Source organism: Rhineura floridana, chromosome 6 (assembly GCF_030035675.1).
Source record: "Rhineura floridana isolate rRhiFlo1 chromosome 6, rRhiFlo1.hap2, whole genome shotgun sequence".
NCBI lineage: Eukaryota > Metazoa > Chordata > Lepidosauria > Squamata > Rhineuridae > Rhineura > Rhineura floridana.
In genome coordinates, this window is record NC_084485.1 from 71,104,428 (window position 1) to 71,129,791 (window position 25,364).

At 42.2% G+C, this 25,364-nt stretch overlaps 1 protein-coding gene across 6 annotated transcripts in view; it reads right to left on the reverse strand.

Annotated features, from left to right (window-relative positions):
* Positions 1-5,606: 5,606 nt before the first annotated feature.
* The window catches only part of FOXP4 (forkhead box P4), a 196,369-nt gene continuing 176,611 nt past the window's right edge, over positions 5,607-25,364 (reverse strand). For all 6 annotated transcript variants that reach the window (XM_061632295.1, XM_061632296.1, XM_061632298.1 and 3 more), the window contains 4 exons: positions 10,259-10,380; positions 8,420-8,486; positions 6,985-7,151; positions 5,607-6,126 (listed from right to left, as the gene is read on the reverse strand). In XM_061632295.1, coding sequence (XP_061488279.1) covers positions 5,982-6,126; positions 6,985-7,151; positions 8,420-8,486; positions 10,259-10,380 — 501 coding nt within the window. In that variant the 3' untranslated portion in view covers positions 5,607-5,981. The remainder of the gene's footprint in view (positions 6,127-6,984; positions 7,152-8,419; positions 8,487-10,258; positions 10,381-25,364) is intronic.

The window sequence follows — 25,364 nt, forward strand, 5'->3', positions numbered from 1 at the left end:
CAAGGCAGTGATACTCAGACAGCACATCCAATGTTTTAAAGGTAGTGGGTTGCAAAATAGGGAGGGGGAAAGAAATACCTCTCTGGCATTTGGTAGGGCAAGGATCACTTTGAGGAACTACATGTTGTAAAAATATTCAACACAGATGAACACACATAGTTTCCTTCTATAATTAGGAGCACTAGTTCGCACTGGGTGAATAAATCTGTGTCTGAGCTGGACTTCTTCAGACCGCACACAGGAGTTCACATGACTGAATGCTCCTCCATGGGGGGAAATCCCCTCCCTATCAAAAACCAGATGTTAAGGAGAACCCTTCTTTCCAATGACTAGTTTTCTATATAGAATTTTTTGTACAGAGAATTGTCACATCAAATCCCATCCCACCTGCAGTCTGAAATAGTGCAGCTTAAGACACAAATTAATTACCTCAGTAGGAATTAGACCTAAAATTATCCTCTAGTATACACACTAATACTGTCACATAAAGGCAGAGAGGAGCTATAATTGGCAAAAATTGCTAGCAATGTAATATGGTCTGGACACACTCCATTCTGGGTCAAAATCAAATTTCTTTTATATATTTTGTACATGCAGGCCAGGATCTCTAGAAATGCTGCATCTTCTGTACTTATAAGATTACAAAGGCTGCTGTCTGCTTTCACCAGAGCTGTTAAGTGGCCAGTGAAGTATGGTTTATGTGGTATGAGTGCAAAATATCCCACCATCAAGTTTCTCAGTAAAGATTTAAGGCTACCAATATACATGGCAGTGCAAGCCACTGATGTTGTTATTGTTGCTCTGCATCCCAAACCTGGGGCCAGTTTATGTATTCAGAAGAATCACAGTAAAGCATTTTTTTGGACTGCACCTTGGGGATGTGGGTGGTAGTATGTTTGCTTGGCTCCCTAACAGAGGAAAAAATCCTGCACAGGGGAAACAACCATCTAGCATATTACGGAGAAATGCAGACAACTAGCCTTTGTCTCCCACCTGTAGCCCAAAGTGATGCAGCCCAGCAAAAGTTTACCATTTGATTCTACCAACAGTACAAACTGGTTCTCACATGTCCACCACTGCAGCAACAATTCAGTATTAGTTATGTCTCTCTCCATTAGTTTGGGATGATGGGCAGTTAATATATTAAGCATGACCACCATGCTCTTTTTTGGGGCCTCTCCATTAATCAGGTTAAACTGAACAAACCCAAACACTGAGGCACAGGTTTTGGTTGAAACAGAGACAGCTATATTTCTAAAGAGAATCTCTTCCAACAAGTGAGGATGGTTACAGTTCAGGTCTTGGCTGTACAGCACCAGGTAACACCACTTTAATACTGGCAGAACAACACATATACTGGGCACCTCAGGACCAGCTGCAGGTGCCTAACACAAAACAGATATTGTACCAGGTAAGAGAAAAACAGACTGAGGTCAGTGAGTCAGAATAGTAGCATCTTTGAAGAGTTCAAATTGATAATAAAGCAGTTGCCTTGGTAGGAATTGATGACAAAGGAAGGCCAAGGGGGAAGATAATGGTGCTGGGGCATAACCACTCAGTTCTAGAGTTGTTTTCAAAGCAATTTGGCACACAGCAGCAGTACATGGATCATGATACAGCAAGACAAAGTTCCAATAAACATCTTACTGCAGAGTTGATTTACACATTAAATGGAATGAGGTGGGACAATTCTGGAAGGTATCATTTCAGACTGCAAGTATGTTTGTATGGGGCCATTTTTTTAATGCTCCAACATGTAAGAATAACTTTCCAGCATATATTAAGCCAGTGCATCAGGGAGAAGACTATGCTTAGCCCCATTTCCTGATGCACTAATTTACTACAAGTAGGGAATTGGGTTTTTTTTAATGTAGGGGAGCATTAGGACACCTGCAGTCTGAAATGGTGTAGCCCACAATTCTGCCACCTCACACAGTGTAATGCGTTTATTGACTCTCAATACCTTGAGTGGCTACAATGAATCTGCTGTGAAATTTTCACAACGCATGCTATCCAGACAATGCCTCACAGATCTGACAAGGTTCCCAATCATTTTGGAGGACGAGGAAAATGGGTTAGGACAATAACCCCTTTGGAAATTAAAGAGCAATTGTTGAAAAACAAAGAGAAAAATCCCAAACTGTGCTCAAACAACAGCCAAGAAGTTAACAGTTGAAATGAAGCTATGATCTGAAAAGGGGGCAGGAGAAGAAAGGTGGAAGCAGGTTCAGAAGAGACCCATGGAATGCAAACCTTCTCTAGGCTCTACAGCGTACCCTTAGTAAAGCAAACAAATACAAAGCAGCAATCCATGATTCCGGTCTACCTTCATTAGAAAGTGTACAAAACAGCACCTGTAAACTTTGGTTTAAATAATAACTTAAAATCAAAAGAAAGTGACAAAAGGGCTAAAGGGGTGCAGGATCTTTGTGAATTTCTTTTTGGCCTATGCCAGTTGAAATACGTCAGAATAAAAGCACAAAAAAGTGTTTTGGTTTATGCTTCTTGTCTAAGAAAGGTCTTTGGTCAATGGTTATGCCAATTGTAAAGCATTCTGAAGAGGGCACTATGGAGGCATTTAAATATTGTCCCAAGAGGAAGTGAGGTGTGGTGTGTTTCTGCTCAAACTAAAGATGAGAACATGTCCCCAAGCTGCTTCTGGAGTTGAGCTGGGCCCTGAGGGATGGATAGACAGTCAAAATGTTTTGAGGTATTTTAAACTCTTGCAGTCCTATCTTGGCTGTCTTCGCAAGATTTGACGAGGAAGCTGCTTGCTGGCAATGGGTAGTTTCTCTGGGGAGATTCTTAAAAGCGTCTGTCATTTGATTCACATCCCTTAAGCACAATCACCTCCAGGCTACTGCAGCTTAGAGACTGTCCCTCTTTGTCCCCATAGCTATGCAGCCCACTTTCCATCATATCAGAGCAACAACCCTTAATTAATTTAGATAATAAACTCCAATTTTGCTCAGCCTGTTGGAGAAGCTAGGAAGCTGAGTATGGGAAATTCATGTCCTGTGGAACCCTGCAGCGAAGGCTCCATGAACCAAGCATTGGTAGTTTTCTGAGTGAGACTGTGGCATCCCTTTGTTTTTGTAGCCGTGATTCAGGAAGGAAGGAAAGAAGGGAAAGTATCTTTTTAAATTCTTACTGCTTTTGATTTTTGTATAGTTGTGATACAAATTTGGATCACTTAAGCACACTACTTAATAAACTGAGGATTTAGAAGGAAAACATTAGAGGGGAAGTATAATGCGAATATTATATAGATGGACAAATACAATCACTTAGATGAGGCTTACAGAATATGGGGCAACATCAATCTCTGCTCTTTGTGAGGGGCAGGCTTCCCTTCCATCAGCAAAATCCTTTAAAAAACAAAACGCAAGGGGGTGGGGAGACTGGCCAAGAAGGTGGCTACAGATCATAGTGCATGGCATGCTAGAATTTAATAAAAAGAGAGAACATATGGGGGTTGTACAGAACTAATGTCATTCTGTATTCTTAAGAAGAGATAGAGTGGAGCCAAAAAGGCACAAGACGTGCCAGCTGATTTATTGTAACCTTCTAAGCTAAGCCTGGGAATTAAGAAAAAGAAGAGGAGGGAATTGTTATCATGGTCTGCCAGCTGGTGAAAGGAGACTTTAAGTAAGAGTTTTAACACCATTAAAATGCACTGGACTGGAGATAAATGGAGCAATGGTGTGTGCAGGCTAAAGAGACATTTTGAATAGGTTAACTCCCTTCCTTACCCAGATGGCATTACCTCTCACCTTACCCAATGGTGCTTTGAGCAATGGGGAAAAAAATTACCTAGTCATGAAACAAAGAATGGTGCAAAGGAATCCTAAGGCAATTTAATCAGGAGTATTTTGATATAATGTCCTCAGGGGCCTTAGTTTGGGGATGACATCCAGCAAACTATCTATGCTGAACTTCAGTGTTGAAGCACAGCTGTGGCAGTTTACTTTCCTAACATGAAGGGCTGCATACAAAAAAATATCCTATGATGGTTTGGGAAGTATCCAGGTTGCCAAGTACTAGTTTATCTTCCCCAAAAGTAATAGTGTTTACATTTTGGGAGGAACCTCTGTATCATAATTAGGTCCTGATTAGAAGGTAGAGAGATGTACTGATGGGAGAGAGGAGCCCACATGCGCTAGCTTTAGGAGACGCATCAGAAGCACAGTATCCATCTTCCTTGACCCATTGTACCCCTAGTCCCCAAATGATCAAGACAATTTCTCTCACCAGCAATTGGCAAAACCTTGGTCACCAAGAGGGAGATTTACAGTTGCCCTCTCATGGAAGGAGAGGCAGAGGCCTTTGGAAACTTTTTTTCCCTGATAAGAGCTCCGGGGATATCCCCCCACCCCCAGTATTCTAATCTGAGGCAATGACAGTGAATTGAACAAAATAAAAGCTCCTGGAAGTGTTTTTGATTAACACTGTTTGGTCACCTGAAAGATGTACTTCATTCTATTGTAACATTATGGAAATGTTTATTCCCCCTCCAAGTTAGCTTGCATCTAGGAACTAATGACTAGCATTCCAATTGTGGGGATGGATGTATTTCCACTAGACAAGCTAGTGGTTAGAAGGAAATGAGTGCTTCATCATAGCGTTGCTGTGTTTGGTCACAAAGAAAAAGGCTTGTTGACCTTACATTTATATTGCTTTGAGTTTTGCATGGTCAACCAGCTCTTGGTTTGTTTTCTACAGCCACACACATTGGCCTGCCCCTCCCTCCCCCCACCACAAGTGCTTCAGATTTTGCACGCTTTGCTAAGTCAGCCCCACTCATATATACTCAGTCTTCCCATTTACCCACCTCTTCACTCCCAACATGAGCAACCAAGAGTCATGCTTTCTGGCCTTATCCCCAGCATGTGTTAAAATGGAAGGGACAGAATGGAAGCTGGGAGGAGCAAGCAAAAGCTTCATCTTGCAGAAGTCAAAGTCTTTCCCTGATTTCAGTCCCATGCTTGACCCCAGCGGCCTGCTCTTCAATTGCCTGGGTGCTGGCTTCTGGTAAAAAATTCACAGTATGTGATAGCGTGGAATGGACATTCATCCCTTGGTTTTGTGGAGAATAAAGCTTTGTGGACTGAAGTTTGGCTGTCAAGCATGACTGGCAAAAGAAGACTGTTTCTCAAACTTGCAGGGGCACAAACACAGGTTGGAGAAAGAATAGCCAAGTGGTTTTATGTGTGGCAGTGAGAGACCCTTTGGCTGCTTGCTGACCTACAGTGTATTCATTATATCCAGCTTGGTTTTTTATTTCTCTCTCATTCAGGAAATGAACAGAATTTGGGACAACATCAGGGACACTGCAAAGGTCTTGTTTCCAACAGCTGTTCCAGTACGTAGAGATGGTGCTAGAGGGATGAGGTGTGTGTGTGCGTGTGAAAACATTCCTCCTAGTGCAAAGTTTTCAGTGGGATTAACTGGCAGGTTATTGGAAATGCTTTCCATGGGAAAGTGGGGGACATTCACAGAAGCCCATGGCTTGGATGCTGCCCCGTTGGACTGGATGCTTCCAAAATCCTGATTTGTGGAAACAATATGGCATATGAGCTGAAAATGACAAAACACAGAGCAGACAATACAAGACACCTTTTTTTTTATCCCCATGAAAATGGGGTGATGACGGAGGAAGCAACAAAGAAGTCTTCGGACAGAACCAACCTACCATCCTCGTTTACCAGTTACAAAACAATAAAAAAGATAAAGAAAAAGAAAAAGCTCAACTCTGTTTTTTGTTTCTTTGCACATCCCCCTCTGTGAATGTCTGTTAAGAGTCACTGGGATGCAAGGAAGGGAAAGAAGTGAGTGCCTTCAGCAATGGGTAAACCCAAGGAAACCCTTTTGCTTTGCAGAAGTGCCTTAAACAAGATAACGCTGAAGGTCACCTTGAGGAGGTGGGAGCCACTGCTTTGTCTCTTGGGAAGTGCTGGGCCCTAGGTGAGGAAGGAGGGCCCTTAAGACAAGTCTTCCACTGGCAGCTCCTCCTCCAGGTCTCTGTCATCAGGAATTGTCACATTCTGATTGGTTGTTGCCATGAGAGAAACAGGTCTGCTGTCATCTTCTGTCTCAGTTGGTTCTTCCTTCACATGGACTTGGTGGCTAAAGAATGGAAAGTTGGAGAAACAAAGCAGAATTAAAATAAGATTTCGCTATGGAAACTAAGATCAATCAAGTCTTTGTTATTAGAAGAAACAAGGCAGAAACAGAATATCTGACCAATAAACATTAGTCCTGACTTTCTTCAAGATCTCAGCTATGTAAGTCTCAACACGTTTCCTTTGGGACAGAATCTTTCAGGTCATTCAGGTCAGCTTAGTGAGTTGTGGAATTTTAATTCTCAGTCTATACTCACAATAATCTTATCCAATGTTCAGATTCACCTGATGTTAAAGAGAAATGATTCTCCGTATTAAATAATTTTCTGGTTATTATTAACTGGAAATCCAACACCTCCCTCAACTGTCCTCTGGTGACCTGTAAGAAGTGAATATGTGGTTCCTAAAGACAACCACCAAGTAGGGCAGTATTCACCTAGGCTCTTATCCAACAGTGATGCTGAGGCACCACAGCACTATAGCGCCCTAAAAGGCACATGAGCACTGTGTGCTGAAGTACAGTTCTGATGTGAAAATGAAGTATCCTTGAATCGCAAATCTAGCAACATTCGTGAGCATTACTAAGAAGCATGTTTAACACACCAGGGTCATGTTTACCCATTGACATAAGGAGCAGACCAAAACTCAAGCTGTAGATCTACTTACACTTTGAATGTGTTCACCAAAAGCCCAAGTAGCATAGCCTGATCCACTACTGAACTGTAGTAGATCTATCCCAATTAAAAGACTTTTCTATCTGTCACTGTGCTTCTAGTACAGGTCGTTATGCAGCAACTACCAGAGTTCCCATTTATTTTTCACTGGAAGGAAACCTATAGAAAAAGTGTGAGTCTGAACTTACCTATACTGCTGTGGTGAAAGCCGGGGGCTATTGCTGCCATTGCTGTTGACTTGTTCCACAGTGCTGCTCACATCGTCATGGCCAACGTGTAACATGCCACTAGTGGAGCTTGTGTTAATCATGGTGGGACTGTTCAGAAGAGGGAAGTTGCTCTCAGCCAAGGCTGCCTAAAAACAGAATGCAACTAGTAAATAATAATAATAATGGCATAGTAACCATTCCTTAATTACAAATTGATTTAGCAGCGGAGGGGGGGGAGGGATATAGTTAATGGATACTCAAAGAAGAAAAGTATGACAGGTTTGAAAGATAACTCATGTCCTACATAGATATTGAGAAATGTAAGTTACTTTTCCCAAGTACTTAAAGTGCATCTGTTTATGTTATCTTCCAGAAGAGCTTGATGTACAGAAATGGAAATTTATGTCCCCCTTTTAAAGCCCAAACATTAAACTAGTTAAATTGGCTTATGAGGGAAAAAATAATGTTAACAACAAAAACAACTACAACACTTTTATTAATTCTTATTAATAGACTTTGTTAGTTTTATTCCATCAACAATGCTGGGAATAAAACCTTAGTCTGTTTCAGACAGATACCAGAAAGTTGAACATAGTGTCAATGCTGATGAAGCCTGGGGAATCCACCTCATTGACTAAGAGTAATCTGAAGCCTAATTTACCAGAACTTATTAAATAGTTCTAGGTCACTAGCTCTCCAGCAGTAACCATACCCATGACACATGCACTAATGTGGGACCCTCTCCCAATCCATAGGCCAAAATCACCCTAGCCTACCAGCCTGTTATTCCCCATCAACAGAGGGGAGGCTGAAAGAGGAATTGCATTAACCACCCTGCAAGAACTCAGCTGTGATGAGGGGGAAGCAGAGGCTATTTAGATATTCTGCCATTTGCTGTCCTTTGCTTTGTCTCACCCCTGCCAAAGCAATTAAGTCTTTATATTGCCTCCCAGGACATCAGAAATATGCAAGCAATGCACTGTTGTTACAACAAGCAGGGAAGTGGGTTTCTGGCCATTTGTGAGTGAGGGTTCCCAAGCTATTGTAGGAAGTGAGGTTGCTTAGGTAGGTCTGGTTCTCCAATATATTTTGTGGCAAAGGAGCACTGGATATTCTGTGGTGATGTTTTAAGACTAACCACCAAATGGCTTCAACAGTCGGAACACTTTTTGAATATTCATCCTAACCAGAAAAATAAAGAAACAGAAAATCCAAACCAAAGCAGTTCATGTTATTATGCATTTGATTTCTATATTCCATTTGATTTCTATATTCAGAATACTATGAGGAACCAACTGAGTGGGAGCTCGCATTGTTGAATATCAATTGTGAACATAGCATTCTCCTAACAATGATGGGTCTCTCTAATGGGAATACTATTATATGTAAACTTGTTCACTAATGGGGGTCTTACCTGGTAGCTGGCATTAAGTGCTCCATAACTAAGGCCAGAAATCATGTTTTTTACTAAAGTTGGACTCCTGTAAACAAACAAAGCAGCTGTCAGCATTCCTGTCCAAGCAGAAGGTGGAAAAATAAAGGCACCATGGAACAGGTGCAGAAGTTGCTACCAGTGTTAAGAATTTAAGAAGAGCCCTGCTGGGTCAGACCAAAGCCCCATCTAGTCCAGCATCCTATTCCCACAGTAGCCAACCAGATACCTATGAGAAGCCTACAAGTAAGATCTGAGTGCAAAAGCACTTCCCTTGCTTATGGTTCCCAGCAACTGATGTCCAGAGGCATGTTGCCTCCAACAGTGAAGGTAGAAAATAGACACCATGGTTAGTAGCCACTGTCTTAATCTCTTTTAAAGTCATCTAAGTTGGAGGTCATCACTTAATCTTATGGCAAAATGTTAATAATGCTTCCTTTTCCAGTGTTTGAAATATGCCCTACTATTGGTGGAAGATGGCAACCAGTGCCATTTTATGTGTATTTTCTTCATCTATAACTACCTGAAACTTAGATCAGAGGTAGCTAACCTGTGACCCTTCAGATGTTCCAGGACTACAATCTTTTCTTCACGGTCCATTGGCCATGCTGGCTAGGGCTAATTACTACTACTACTACTACTACTACTACTACTACTACTACTACTACTATTACATTTGTATACCGCCCCATAGCCAAAGCTCTCTAATGGGAGTTGGAGTCCAATATTTGGAGAGTCACAGGTTAGCCACCCGCTTTAGATGATGGCGACAGTGTGCTAGGCTCTGTACATCATTGAATATCATTGAAACACCAATAATATTTACAACTGCTGGTAAAATTGCAAGAATGAGAATGTGTCAGTTTATAAATCTCCCATCCCTCTTCACAAAATTATTCTTTTGGCTTCACCTCCTCAAACACCATCCTGATTAAGAGCTAAGTGGTAGCGGTGCAAGAGTTATGTGACAGTTCCACACAAATGTCCCACTCCCTAAGGGACTATGATAAAGAAAATAGTTCCATACAAATGTTCGACTTCCTAAGGGACTATGAAAAAGAAAAGAAAGGCTTTCTCTTCAACCCATAGGCACATTTGCTGACAAGAGGGCTGTCTCATTGCAGGTAGAGGAGATGAATCCATGTCTGCATTGCATTGTACACTCTTAAATATGCATTTTTTTGGTAGCGAACACAGACATGTATGTGACTATTAAAGTGCAGTTCTGAAAACTGGCACAGGCAATATGTAGGGAAGTCTTGCAGGAATGGAAATAATAACCCAGGCCTCTCAGCCACTTCTGAGCTTACCGTAGGGTTAATAGATAGGGAATATACTTCAATCGTTTAAAGAGAGGAATATTTACTTCCTCAAAAAATACTAATTCATTTACAGAATTTACAGCCACAAGGTTTACCAATGGTTTCCACTCACTTAAATAGCTCTTTTTATAAACAGCTTTTAGTGGTGATATACATTCAGATGCAATATACTGCTGAATTCAGAGAGCAGAAGAGAGCTGTTGCCTTCAAGCCCTGCTTGTAAATTTTCCAGAAACATCTGGCAGGGCCCAGCTGGCAGCAGAATGCTAAACTAAGTGGACCTTGGGTCCTAACCAGCAGGGCTGTTCTCATGATCTCAGGCAGTGCAGTCTAGATGAGAAGGGTGTTGCTGGAAAATTTGCTGCTGATGCTCCATAGCTCTCCTCCCATGTACTTCCCCCCATGTGCAAGATGGGCTTTACATGCTACCAACTCTTCTCACAGTGAACCATAACACTCCTCTTCCCGAGGAGGCTGCTTGGCAAGTTGTCAGACACACCCAGTCATCTTTGGTGGCCTTCTCTTTTGGTATTCGTGTTCATCTACAGTCCAGACGGCTCCCTTGACATTCTCCACTCGGACGAAGCACTTGTGTAGGCTCAGGTTGTGGCGTACGGCATTCTGCAGGCAAGAAAGAGGGAAAATAAAGAATGCTATCAAAATATGTGAAGGCCTTCCACTAGACAGCTCCCCCACCCGAACTCTTCATGCTAATCCCTCTGTTAGAAGCCACTGTACTCCCAGGAGCCCACAGAGTTAGTCAGCAAGTTACTATTGACATCCTTCAAATCTGTTTCTCAGTATAAAACGTTATTGTGGTGTAATGGTTGGACTATGGAGACAAGGGTTTGAATCCCCACTCAGCCATGAAGTTCCCTGGGTGACCTTGGGCCAGTCACTGTCTTTCAGCCTAACCTACCTTACTAGGCGGTTGTTAGGAAAAAATGGGGAGGGGAAAACCATATACACCACTTTGAGCTCCTTGAAGGAAAGGTGAGATATAAATGTAAGAATCAAAATAAATAAATAAATACATTGGGATGGGGTGTGTAATGCTTTCAGCCTGCCATTTGATGAAGACAACAATATGATGTTTGCTGTAACAGCTAGATTTTTATTTCTTATCCCCACTATACATGCTCCTACAGTAATTCAGTTAGATTATTGGCTGGGCCAGTACCACCTTCTGATCAGTTGCCTAGATGTTATCACCTCTCCTGTACACTGGGTGATCCTATCATTATCGGTCCCAGCCATTATAGCTCCTCATGATAGTGGGTATTCATGTGCTTGTCACTGGACTATTCTAAAGAAACATAGCAGCTGGAATTGAAGTGCTCTCAGCCAGTGTAAGCAACAGAGAAAGGTATTCCACTCAACAGCAATGGGAGGGGAAGAAGAGGCCCCCTCCTCTTCAAGGGCATCTGATGGCATCAACAAATGCCAGTAAAAGCTGGGAAAAGGCTTGGTCAGATATACAGAAGGAAGGGGCTGGTGTGTGACATTCCAGCAGAGCATGTTAATAGAGAATGCTTCAATCCAGTTATATTGATGTCAGTTGGAGAGAGACCACACCATCCCAGGCTCTGGGACATATGCTAACAAAGCTTCTATAAAGGAACCATTTTGTGATTGTGTGTCTTGTTCTCACCTCCTACAGAAGTCAACTGAGAATGGTGGCTTGGCTTCCACAAGCCAGCCTACGTAATCGCTCATTATTGGCTAAATGTAGAGAAAAGGGAGGGAGAGGGAAAGCAAACTAAATATTATGAGGAAAAATGAATTGCCAACACCAGCTCCTGCTTAGAAATCCTCAGATTTTTTCTCCTCCCATCTCACAGCCCATCCCTCCTCTTTATTCTGTTGCCCATCTTTACATTTCTAAATGTAAAATAAAGAAAACGCACGTACATAGGCAGTGTTGCCCCGAGAGATACTAGCTCCCTTTCCCCCCTTCCAGCTCCTTGCCATTTGCTACTGCCCCTATTTCATTACCAATTTTAATTTGCCTCTAATTAAATCCTGTGTATTTTTCCGACTCACTTGCTAATCCATGAGGGAGGCAGGAGGCTGGAGTGGAATCTCTCCGAGCTATAATTACAAAGGGCCTAATCACGTCGGGGCGCTGCCTTTGAATAAATTTCCTTGCATTAAGGTTCTCAGATTCTCTGCCTTGCAAATGAGAATGACCCCAATTTCAGGATGATGGCCTCAGAGGGTTTTTTTTTATTATTTCGAGTCCTGATTCGTGATGAGAGACTAATTCGTTACGCTAAAACATTAACAGCAATTTAAAAGGTCGAATGGGGGCCATATAAACAAAAGAGCCGGCCAAGACAACAAGGCAAAAGAGAGGGATGGGGAATAAAAACCCCACCTTCGAAAGTGTTACAGTTCTTGGAAACTCAATGAATCAGTCTTTTTCTTCCAATATTGGTTACAGCTTATTTTTCAAGCCCACCCGTTCCTCCCTCCCCCCACTTCTTTCTATATTTACCCAGCTGAATATTTGTGAGGATGCAATAGTCCCTCCTCAGTGCCCCTCTTCTCCAGACATCAGAGAACAGGCATCTATTTCCATTTTTGTTACAATTGACAGCAGCTCAGCCTCGAACTACATAGGGTTTGAGGTTGCTCATACCCCACTTGAAAATGTGTTAGCCACCAACATACTCTTATCACTATATAACATTTAGCAATAGAGGAAACATCTTTCCTGCAGTCAGCAGGACCACATCGACTGACAGTAAGGCTAATGGCCATCTCATATTAAGTATGCCTATGAGCATTAAAAACCCAAGCACTGCACATTGCTTACTCTTACCACACCTGTGGCAAGGATACCCACATTTCAAGTATCTAAAGACTACACCAATCACCTTTGAACACCTGCTTTTAACTATTCCAAACTAAGGGCACTTCTTCATGGCACCGTTTTCTTGTGGCGGCTCTGCCTATGCTTTGCCACAGCTTCAGGGATTCCATGCGACATCATGGCTTAGACTTGATAAAACATTCAGGGAACTGAACAAATGGTTTGTGGAATTGCTTTCCTGCTGTAAGTACACAGTACCAAATAACACTCCTCCTGTACCACATTTTCGATTTAAAGTGCCTTATAACCTTCTCTCTTTCTGTGGCATTGGTGTTGCTGCAATATGAGGTGCAGCTGAGCTCTGTGACTTAGTGGTAGATCATCTGCAAGCAGAAGATCTGCCTTAGGGCTTAACCTGAGACCTCAAATCACACAAGTGTGTGTGAGAGAAAGCACGCCTAAATGACTTGGTGAGTTCCACAAAGGGAGTCTCAGGTAGGAAGTGAATTTGTCTCTAAAGACAGTCCCAATGCAGAAATCAAGAGAACAAGGTCAAGCTTTCCCTTTAAAAACGCTGTGGCCTCCAGTTTTGTTTTTTTGGTAAAGCAAACCCTGTATGGGTTGGTTACTGTTGGAAACAATACATCTGCTTGTTACAAAATGGCAGCCTTTTCTCTTTGGTTCTTCACTGAAATTGTTTTGAAGCCAGATATCCTCTGACACTGAAATCAGCAGATGAACAGTTATGGAACTCTTTTGTAAACCTGTGCTAGGAAAAAAATCTACCTGTATTTCATCAATGTGGCCCTGTTTCTATTGGCCAGATGATGCAATTAGAGAATGTTATTTGTGTGTGTGATGTTTTTCTTTACTTCCCTCATGAGGGCCATAACAAACTTGGCCCATTTTGCCCTGAAGTATGGTAGTGATGGATTTTGGTTGCAAGGGTCTCTCCCTGTGTGACATTGATCCCTACCCAGAGGACTGTCCTGCTGCTATCATTTATTTTATTTTAAAATATTCTAAACTGCTTTTCATCCAAACATATCCTGGGGTGGGGTGCAGTAATTACCAGCTTTGGCTGGTAAAACAGCTGCAGCCATTTCTAGATCAGGATAGCCGGACCACTGTTGTCCATGCACTGGTAACCTCCAGGCTGGATTACTGTAATGTGCTCTACGTAGGGCTGCCCTTGAGGTTGGTCCAGAAGGTGCAGCTGGTGCAAAACGCGGCGGCACGACTGCTCACTGGGGTAGGGCATCGCCAACATGTTACCCTGTTGATGAAAGAATTGCACTGGCTGCCCACTAACTAAGTTCAAGGTTTTGGTTTTGGTGTACAAAGCCCTATGCAGCTTGGAACCAGGATATCTGAAAGATTGTCTTACTCCTTATATACCGAGTCCAGTTGATCACTGTGCTCTGCAGGTGAGGGTCTCCTGCAGATACCATCTTATCAGGAGATCCATTCCGTACAATATAAAGAGTGGACCTTTAGCATTGTGGCATCTACCCTTTGGAATTCCCTTAAATATTAGACAGGCAGTATCTCTGCTATCTTTCTGGCACCTTCCTCTTTCAAGAAGCCTTTTAAGTAGAGACCTTATCCCAGTTTGTGTTGGAATTGTTTTTAAATATATTTTTTAAAGCTTTTAAAAAAACAATGTTTTTTAAAGATGTTTTGTTTTAATATGTTTTAGAATATTTTTAGTTTTTTTGTTTGCTGCCCTGGGCTCCTACTGGGAGGAAGAGTTGGATATAAATTTAATAAATAAAATAATAAATAAATAATAGGAACAATCATAAAGCAAAACAATAAAAAACTAAAAGACAACAACTATAAACCAAATCATCTAAGAGCAAGGCTTGCTCCTCTGATCGCCAGAGCCCCAGAACCAGACTCAGGCTTGCTTAGCACCTATTCCACGTATTATGGGCAATGCCCACCACTCACAGATGACAGCAGAGCACTGTCTTGCTATATGCACAAGACAGGAAGCAAAATGGAGGCCAAGAGGCCAAGGCTGCTACATGTGCAAGGATGCTCACAGATCTTTCCTGAACATTCCACATGCATTTTCATTTAAGCTGCATAGAAATGGTTTCTTACAGCAACCCCATGGAGGAAAATGTATTACTTCATAGGCAGCTGAAAGGTGGTTCTGCCAGCATTTGGCCTAATGAAGAAAGGAATCTGACCCTCCTAGCACTTAATGTGTGGATTCTTTGAATAGTACGCAGTCTCTTGGCCATCCCAGTGGATGGTAGCAGGGTGCTACCAAGTGTGTCTTTCCTCTTTCCTCACTTCTGTGGTCCCCTGCTCCAGGGAGGCCTTCTTGCATTATTTTAATGAGGCTTTTGTATTTTGACAGAGTATTTGTTTAATGCCAGGCTTGGCTGCTCTGTTTGCTTATCTTTGTCTTTTCTAATGATGTTTGCTTTATGCCCCTGGCCCAGCGTCTCTCCCCAGCTCCTACTCCAACCATTTAGCATCTCTCAGCTCCTTGCTACATGTGCTGCTGCTTCTGCCATACAACAGAATCCTCCTTGCACCTGCCTCTTTACAGGCACCTCTTGCTTTACCTTTGGCACCCATTTACTTTGCACTCACCCAGAAACTATTACCTGAGTACCTCAAAGTGCTCTAGAAGGATTAAACCATCATAAAAAATGGAAATGCTTTCTCTGTGAGACAAGCAAGTTATTACACACTTTCACTGGAACAGATCTTAGTGCTGGAATTTCTTTCTGTTCCTTCCCATACCTCTTTATATTGTTATTTTTCTTTAATTTTGCCACAGACAATAAAGAAAAAAGGATATCGCATCTGGGTTTTCCTGTACAGGATTAAATGGCAAACTGAAAAAACCAAAACATTTTAAAGTCATTTTTCATAGTAAGTTTTCTTTTTAGTAGAGGTTTTCAGTCTTTACTAGTAAGTAATTTCTAATTAAAAAAGGGCGCAAGTGATGTGCACACAACATCAATAAAGGATGTAAAAGTAGGTATAATTCCTCACTTCCTCTCAAAGGGCTAGAAACAGAGCCCAAACATTTGGAATTCTACCTCCTGCCAGAATCATTTTAGGCATACCATTTAATATGGGGCACATAGTTTTAAATAAGAATGGCAACTACAGCTTGGCACTTCTCCAAGCCTCCATTCCCAATCTGTTTCCTCCCATGGGACTCTATTTGCAGCATGTACAGGATGCGGTCTACACAGTTATTTGTAACTTGTACAGGCACAACATATTTACCTGTAATATTCCACCTGAACCATTAGGGGGACTCAATGATTGGTGCAAGAGCTTAGAGAGCACTTGAAATTACTGTAGGCTTCCTCAGTTTGTTTAAATTACCTATTCACCAACACCCATTCTGGTTAATATTGTGGCTCTTACTCTATGTTTAGAAAGGGAAATAAAAGGTAATCTAATCGCAGTCTTGTTTCAAATCACTCTCTACCCTAAAACACAAATGTTCCCATGACACTTGCTTGAAGCCTGATGCATTTAACCAAAGTTCAAAACTCTAAAAAGAGCAAAGATAATTAGTCTTATAATTGTCCACATTGACGGGAGGGCAGATTCTGTATTTGTCTTACTAGCATGCTCCACCCTCTCCATTAGGACCACTTTCATATGTTACTTTTTAGGACACAAAACTAAATTGCCACATTCAGCCATGTGTGCAACTCAAAACATGGCAAGGAAAGCACAAGTATATTGGGACACCATCAGGCAGAGCAAACAACAACAACAAACTGCCTGCTGGCATTAATACATGCCAGGCACGCACATTTCACCACACAGATTTTAAATAGCAACACATGTAGCCATCTTCAGAAGGTCCCAAAGGGTTAAGTAGGTAAGATGAAGGTGATGAAGTCAGAGGAAGATTTAGTGATGCAAAACACTGGAGTGAAAGAAGGGGAGATGTTATGGGAGCAAAGGTTCCAGACAGAATGAAATGAATGTATAGTAGGGATTGTACGTCCGTTTGCCAGGAAAATGAAAGTTGCTGAGACAAACTCTTGCTGGTACTCTGTACCACGGAACAAAAACCAGTTAAGGAAAGCTTAGACAAAACCCTGCAAACCTTACAAAATTAAAATACAGGCAAAGTTACATGCTGCAAAAGCATGCTGGAGAAGGTGAAATTACACATTTCCCTTCTCTGACATCACTATTTGTGGTCAGTCATCCAGACAGAGGCACAGAATACCAGCAACAAAACAACTGTTTTGGGAGCGGGATGCAAAGCTATAGGCAGCCTTCCTCACAAAATGGGGGCTAAAATATTTCCAGGTGGGGCTTCAAAAAAATTTAGAATTAGCCATCTTCTCATAAATTCTTGAAAATTCTGTAATCCTGTTGCCAAACCCAGGGTCTATGTGTAGTTTAGCCACCTATGAATTGTTAGAATAAAAAATACATAAAAATAAGAACAGTTAGTGTTCACTCATGCAACAAGCATAGATTTACAATTAAATTTATGCAGGCTGTTATGAAAGTTGAATACAATGGAAAACACCTTGCACTAAATGACTAATGTTTCATAAGAATTCAAGATGTTAATAGTACACAGTGAACAAGAGGTACCCAAAGGAGTAAAAACAAAATAGTTTCCTATAATTAGCAAGTGAGAAAAAAGCTGCAGCTTATTTTCCCCTGCCAAACATCCAATTTTATCTTACGTTGCACGTGTGCACACATGCACACACATATGTGCGAACCAAAGGCATAATCCTGCCAAAGTTAAGTACTTTTAGGTCACATTGTTTGCAACACTGTTGTCCATATGCTTAACTTCTTCACTGAAATTCAGTGAGTCATTTTTTGGTAGTATACAAAAATAATTTTTTCTTGTCTGGCAACCCAGAAAATGCCTGAAGAAGAGAAACAATAGGGCAATCTGGGGGGATTTGCAGCCCCCAACAAAGTAAGAGTGTGTGCCGTCCATGAACACATGCTCCTTGGCCCCCCTCCCTCCTATGTTTTTGGTAAGGAGATGAAAATGGAACAGCACAATTCTCTAGTGCTCAAAAGGAAGAGGAAGAGTTACTGCTGCTGCAGCCTCTCTTTATAACATAGATATAAAACTCAAAAGTACAGGGGGCCACTTCAGGAGAGCATTGCTATATTAACCATGCACAAACATTTCTGCCAATCATTGTACCCGGTGTTTTCTTTTTAACAGCTTCCCAGTTAACTCCTCCCCTCCTTGCTCTATATTCTATAGTGTGCTTCCTCAGGTCTTTCTACATTCTCTCTCACTTGTTCCCCCTCCTGCACACCCTGTTTGTCATCCCACCCTGTAAGTCTATCTAAACCTCCACGCCTTTTGCTCTGAACCATCATCTCTGTTAGGTTGCCCTTTAGCTCCCCATAACTGAGATTCTCTTGGTTTTAAATACCCTGCCATGCTCATCGTATAGTGATCCTAAAAAATATCGCCCTCTGCCTACTTTGATAGCAGGTCAGGTGGGTGGCATTTTGAGCACTAACACTTTTATGTGGCACCAGCTGTCATAGATTTTTTTTAAAAACCAGAAATGTTCATGATCAAACCCAGGAATATTTTATGATAAAGCCCTCAAACCACATTTCTGCCTTAAAAAAATGATAGGTGGGGCAAACTAGTGCTCCTGGTAAGGTGGTATAGTGGTTTTAGCCTTGACAGTCTGGCAATTGGAGGGCCAGCATTTTGTTTTGTAGGAAGAGATATTTGTCTATTTGCTGAAGATACAGTTTATGACAAATTATTTGAAAGATGAATGTGTCCTCATGTAAAGATCTCTGCTCCAGAGGGGATACTGATTGGCCCAGGATTCCCACATGAGATCACACAGATTCCATGCCCCATCCCCAACAGAGTGTTGGGTGTGGACATCTGCAAAGGGGAAGTCTACAAACATAGCTTCTATGTGTTCTGGAACCCTACAGGGGTCAGGGTTCCAGAATGCACAGAGGCTTACACACAGTCTTCCCAATCACAGACATCCATGCCAAATGCCTGGATGATGGGGTGTGTTGAGGAAGCTGTCTGACCTCTGGGGTAAGGCCAGCAGTGCAGCCCTACTGCCTCTTGATCACATGGAATCTCCTTTGTGTGATTATCACATGAAGGGGGTTAAACTCTGCCTAAGACTGCTATTGACATTGTAGAGGACACATACAACAGTATCAGGAAATCAGAGCTTGTGGGATCCTGCTCACTTTTTGTCTTCTGCCCATAGTCAACTCACCCTGAAAGACATTTTGAAGTTCAGATAGCCCATGACTGCATTAAGGAAATCTTTAAAGATATTTATTTCAACGACAATGCATAGCTATGAAACAGAAGTCTTGATGCCCTCTGGACAGGAAAATTCTAGAAGTACTCAATCTCTAGTGTAATCAACATCTCTTTTGTCTACAAGTGTCCCTGGACTCCTGTAATGAAATGTGAGGTACAGGCAGCATAGCAACTGTGAAAATTAGCTGAGATTTCATTTTTATAGTTGTAGATTTTTATTTATTAGGCAAAAGGACAGAAGAGAAATCCAAAAGAGCAATAGCACTGGATACAGCACTACACAAATGAATCTGCCTACATACCTTAGAGTACAGCTTCAAGCAAGTACTTTTATACCTGTACTCTAAAACTGTAAAAAAACATAAAAACTGTGTGCTGTTAGCATCATAGTTAAAGACATCACATGCTGCTTGAAAATTTCACAGCGGCTGTATTCCCTCAAGCACTTTCATATCTTGTGTTTTGAGAATGCAATTATAGCATAGCATAAGCTATTATAGCTGAAATTTGTTGTATTGTAAATAATTGCATAGTAGGAAAAATTCCTCCTCTGGCAGGTGAATTGACTAGGTGTCAGCTAATAATTGTTTTCTAGACTCCAGTGACTAAGATTATATAATTCTTGAAGAAGCTGGAGTGAAAATTCTTTCAAGTCTCTCATTTTGCACTTGAATAAGTTAACTATCTGCCTCCATCTATGGATGATGTGGTGAGTAAACTCCCAGAATCAGAGCTTACAGTGATTTGTTACATGAGCACAACACTATACAGGCACAGCTTACGTTAACTATTTTCCTCAGCTGAGCAGCATCTAAATAAAGGAGGAAGAAGAACTCCAGACACGAATGACAAACAAGATTCAGGGCTTGTATAGATAGCAAGCTAGGATATTCTGTTCCTTCTGTTACACCGAAGAACTTCTGTTAGGATAGAGCTGTACAACCTAGGGCTTGTCAACCAGCTGCAGTCCCCTCCCTGACTATTTGTGGCCTGCAAACAGAGGAGGGTAGGAAGATACCTGCATTATGTTCTACACAACTTTGCCTCTCCAATGTGGTATTGGATGAGAGCTTTACGCATACCATGGACTGTGAAAAAGACAAATAATTGGGTGTTAGAACAAATTAAACCAGAAGTGTCACTAGAAGCCAAAATGATGAAACTGAGGTTCTCATACTTTGGACACATCATGAGAAGATATGATTCACTAGAAAAGACAATAATGCTGGGAAAAACAGAAGGGAGCAGAAAAAGAGGAAGACCAAACAAGAGATGGATTGGTTTCATAAAGGAAACTACAGACCTGAACTTACAAGATCTGAACACAGTGGTTTACAACAGATGCTATTGGAGGTTGAAGATTCATAAGGCTGCCATAAGTCATAATCGACTTGAAGGCACATAACACACACACAGAATCAAAGATCTGCAGTTGAGTTGGCTGTAGAGTTTACCAGCCTACTGCAACCAGACTGCCATGTGCACAGCTTTTCTGCATATGAGACTCCCTCAGGGCTGATTTGCACATTAAAGTACACATCTCTAAAAATGTAATGAGCACATGAGGCAAATGCTTGTTGATAAACACATGTGGCAGCAGAGAGCTAGGTTGGCTACAGCTCCCTGTTACATACAGTTAGTTGCTAACCCAAGTTTGCTGTCAACTAATATATGGAAAGGCATATTAGGTGTGAACTGCTGAGAAAATGAATGCCTTAGGTGTTCTTGTTGAGTTTAGCAAAGAAGGGAAGGAAGAGATCAGGGTGGGGCTAGAAAAAGAGCACATAAAGCTATGGAGTCTGCAAACCTACATGCATTTGCCTGGGACTAGGCCCCGTTGAACTCTGTGGGGATTACTTCTGAGTAGATTTGTAGAGAATGGTGCTGTGAAGGAAGAAAAAGGGAGTAACAGAGACAATGGTGAAGTGAGACCAGTAACAGAGGAAACAGATAAAAGGAAGTAACAGATCAGTGTGTCAGGAGACCTGTGGAATGGAGAGAGAGAGAAGGGGAGCATAACAGTTGGAGGGTACAGAGACATCTGCTGTGGTGCAATAAGAAGAGAGAATGAGCAAGAATAGACTGTGGGCTGCAGAGAGAGAAAATGGCTAAATGAGATGGGGAACAGAGAGAACTATGGATTGAGTAAACGAGAGGAGAGTAATGAGGGGAGGGGGCTGCAGAGCATCATGGAGCGGGGAATGTAAAATGGGGAGGGCTAAGAGTGATGAGGATGCAGAAAGAGAAATGTGTGCCCTATTGTATAGAAAGAGAAAAAGGGAAGTGACAAAACTGAGGCTCATATAAACACATTCTTCACCTGGAGCAGGGCTGGGGACTCTGTTGCCTCATAGCTAATTCAAACTGCATGTTCAACCAGTGTTCAAAGTACCCTCTATGCATGTACTAGCCTATGCGAATAGAGCACCTCTGCTTAAGGGGGAATAATGACTGGCCCAGGATTCTCCCATGCGTGGAGATGCTTTAGGCTGACAGGATCACTTCACACAATGGGCAAATATATGGCTGCCGGCTCCATCAGTGCATGAGAGGTGGTGTGACTTGAATTGTGCACCCATGGGAAAGTATCCACAAAAAAGAAAGATTACCTAACCAAACAAGAACTACTGGGATGTCAATAGATTGAAGGGAATTGCACAGCTAGTGACCCAGGCTAAGAACCCAAAGAAAGACTACTAAAGCCATAGGAACTTCACGTACATCTAATTCAGTATTTTAACACATAACCAAAAATGGAAGAAACTGGATCAGGAAAAAAATAGGTACCATGTGGCCTGTGAACATCTTCCCTCTGTGAGGGTTCCCCAATGCCCAGAGAAACTACACAGTTTCTCCAGGGTGTCATACACAATGTGGGACATCAGCCATGGGCAACATGGGTGCTATATGGCTTTCAGGGATTAGATGCACTGAAAAGCACACCCAAGATAAAGACAAAAATATCTCCATGGAAATGTGCCCCAAGCACTAAGCATGTATTATATATATCATGCCTATGTAGACATTCAGTCCTCATTAGAGTATTCTCTTTCTATTATTATTACCCATCCTTCACCAGAGGGATCCCAGGGTGGGTCACAGCAATGTAAAATACAACATTCAAAAACTGTTTAAAACAAATTATATTCACAACTAGAGTGGGTCCTAAAAGTAAGTATTTAAAGGATAGCAATATTACCTTTAGACTTACATTCTTTTCAGTGCCAGGCAAATACCTTTCTTTCCCCCTCAAGGCCTTTTTAAACAACTTTGGTCTCTCAGTTTTAAACTTGACATATAAGTTGTTTTTAATTTCAGCAACTTAAAAAGTTAATTTAATTTAATTTAATTAATTAATCCCGCCCTTCCTCCCAGCAGGAGCCCAGGGCGGCAAACAAAACCACTAAAAACACTTTAAAACATCATAAAAATTGACTTTAAAATACATTAAAACAAAACAACTTTAAAAGTATTCTTTAAGAAAGCTTTGGAGCAATTCAAATACAGAAGCAGCTGTGATAAGGTCTCAACTTAAAAGGCTTGTTGAAAGAGGAAGATCTTCAATAGGCACCGAAAAAATAACAGAGATGGCGCCTGTCTAATATTTAAGGGGAGGGAATTCCACAGGGTAGGTGCCACTTTACTAAAGGTCCACTTCCTATGTTGTGCAGAACGGACCTCCTGATAAGATGGTATCTGCAGGAGGCCCTCACCTGCAGAGCACAGTGATCAACAGCGTATATAAAGGGATATGACGGTTTTTCAGGTATCCTGGTTCCAAACTGTACAGGGCTTTGTACACCAAAACCAGAACCTTGAACTTGGCCCAGTAGCAAATGGGCAGCCTGTGCAATTCTTTCAGCAGTGGGGTGACATGTTGGCGATACCCTGCTCCAATGAGCAGTCTCGCCACAGCATTTTGCACCAGCTGCTGCTTCCGGACCAAACTCCAGGGCAGCCCCACACAGAGCACATTACAGTAATAAACCCTGGAGGTTATCAGTGTGTGGACACCGGTCAGGCTATCCCAAGTCCAGAAAAGGCCGCTGAAGCTGGTAAAAGGCAGTTCTAGCCACTGAGGTCACCTGGGCCTCTAGCGACAAAGAGGGATCCAGGAGCACCCCTAGACTACGAATCTGCTCTTTTAGAAGGAGTACAACCCCATCCAAAGCAGGCAACTGACCAATTATCTGAACTCAGGAACCACCAACCCACAGCGTCTCTGTCTTGCTAGGATTCAGACTCAGTTTACTGGCCCTCATCCAGCCCACCATGGTCTCTCCCAATTCAGATGTTACAGAGAAATAGAGCTGGGTATCGTCAGTGCACTGCTGACACCTCACCCCAAATCTCCTGATGACTGCTCCCAAGGGCTTCATATAGATGTTAAACAGCAGGAGGATCAAGATGGTACTCTGTGGCACCCCACAGCACAACTGCCAAGGGGCCGAAAGACAATCACCCAATGCTATTCTCTGAAAACAACCCTGGAGATAGGATCGGAACCACTGTAAAACAGTGCCTCCAATACCCATCTCACCAAGTCAGCCCAGAAGGATACCATAGATAATGGTATCAAAAGCCGCTGAGAGATCAAGTAAGAGTAATAGGGTCGCACTCCCCCTGTCCTTCTCCCGATAAAGGTCATCCATCAGGGCAACCAAGGCCGATTCAGTCCCATAACCAGGCCTGAACCCAGTCTGGAACCAGTCAAGATAATCTGTTTCATCCAAGAGTACTTGCAATTGCTGCACCACAACCTCTCAATCACCTTCCCTAAAAAGGGGGTATTTGTGACCGGTCAGTAATTATCACAGACCAATGGGTCCAGGGTGGGCTTTTTCAAGAGCGGTCGGATCACCGCCTCTTTCAGGGAGGCTGAAACCACTCCCTCACGCAATGATGTATTGATTACACCCTGGATCCTGGACCACACCCTGGATTTCTATTTTTTATACTCTACTTGAATGTTGTACTTTTTTCTTTTCTTTGTGAGCTACCTAGAGAACAGCTGTTATGGGGCGGCTACATAAATACAGCAAGCAAGCAAATAAATAAATAAATAAATCTTCTCCTCTAAGTTAGCTTGGGACTTGGGAAGCCATGCAATCAGAAGCAGTCACAGGCAATAATGGACAAAGTCATCATAAATTAGCTTGGTACACTCTGCCCTGGGAAGCAACACATCAGAAACTCAGGAACAGGTCTTTCCTCACTCTGCTCTCCGAGATCTCTTCACTTATGATTTCATGAACCTGGGACCTCTTCCTTACAAAGCACTGTATGACCACGAAGAGCTACCCTTCCCCAGGGAACTTCTACAGGCAATTTAGGATTTTCAGCACTCCTTTTAGAATGAATCCAAATCAGTTCACTCACTTCCCACATATGCCTGATGCTGTGAACCCCCACCCCTTCACTCTCAGAAAGTAACTTGCTTCTCTCAGACTTGCACTTGCTTAATGGGCTGCAAGCTCTGCTCGGCTGTTATCAAGAGTTTGACGGCTACACAATGACTCTGGCTTCCCGTCTGAGGGAGTGATTGTATCAGGGCCTGCCTGTGACACTAGCAGAATTATGTCATGTCTGGGGGATGGAATCTTATCAGGACTCCAGCTGAAAGGCAGAGATGTCCAGCTTTGGGAACATGACACACACCCCTCTACTCTGGAGACAGCCCTTCTCTCCTCTCTCTCCCTCTCCCCCACTTTTGTATCACTTCTGAAATTCTCTCTTCTGCTTTCCAGGTCTCACTGAACACATCACAGCAGCAAGGAGTAGGTCAACAGATTTGGAGACAGATAGTAACAGGCCAAGCTTTGAATTCAGAAGGGCAAGTCAGAAGTACTTCACATGATGCAAGCACACACATGCACCCTTTCACATGTTAAGGACGCACAGTTTTGCTAAAATGGAGATTCATCAGGAAAAAACAAACATGCCAGGGGCATAATGAGTTTACTGGAGTTGGGCCACTTGAAAACAAGAGCAAGCACAGGAACCTGCAATTCTAGACCCCGGGCCTCCTGTACAAAGTGGGTAGAGCTGCTCATAGTCTGGTTCGGAAACACTGAACATAAGAGGCTGCTTTACATGAAGTGACACAATTGGTTCATCTAGCTCAGTATGGTCTTCACTGACTGGAAGTGGCTCACCAGGTTTTCTGAGAGATTCTCTCAGCCCTACTTGGAGATGCAAAAGTATTGAACCTGGAACTTTCTGCATGCAGAGCATATACTTTACCACTGAGCTATGATCTTTTCCCATTGTCCCCTCACAATGCATTTAGAGATACTGTCTTGTTCTACAGCCTGATAGAAACTACCAGGAGAGCTATACATAAGGTGAAAAGGACAGTGAAACATATACACTGTGATTATTACAGCAGCAATCAAGGCCTCAGTTGTGATCAGAGGGCTACTATGTTATAACATATATGAATGTGTGTAACAGAACAAACTGACCCTTCCTGTTGTGTCATTTTACAGATGG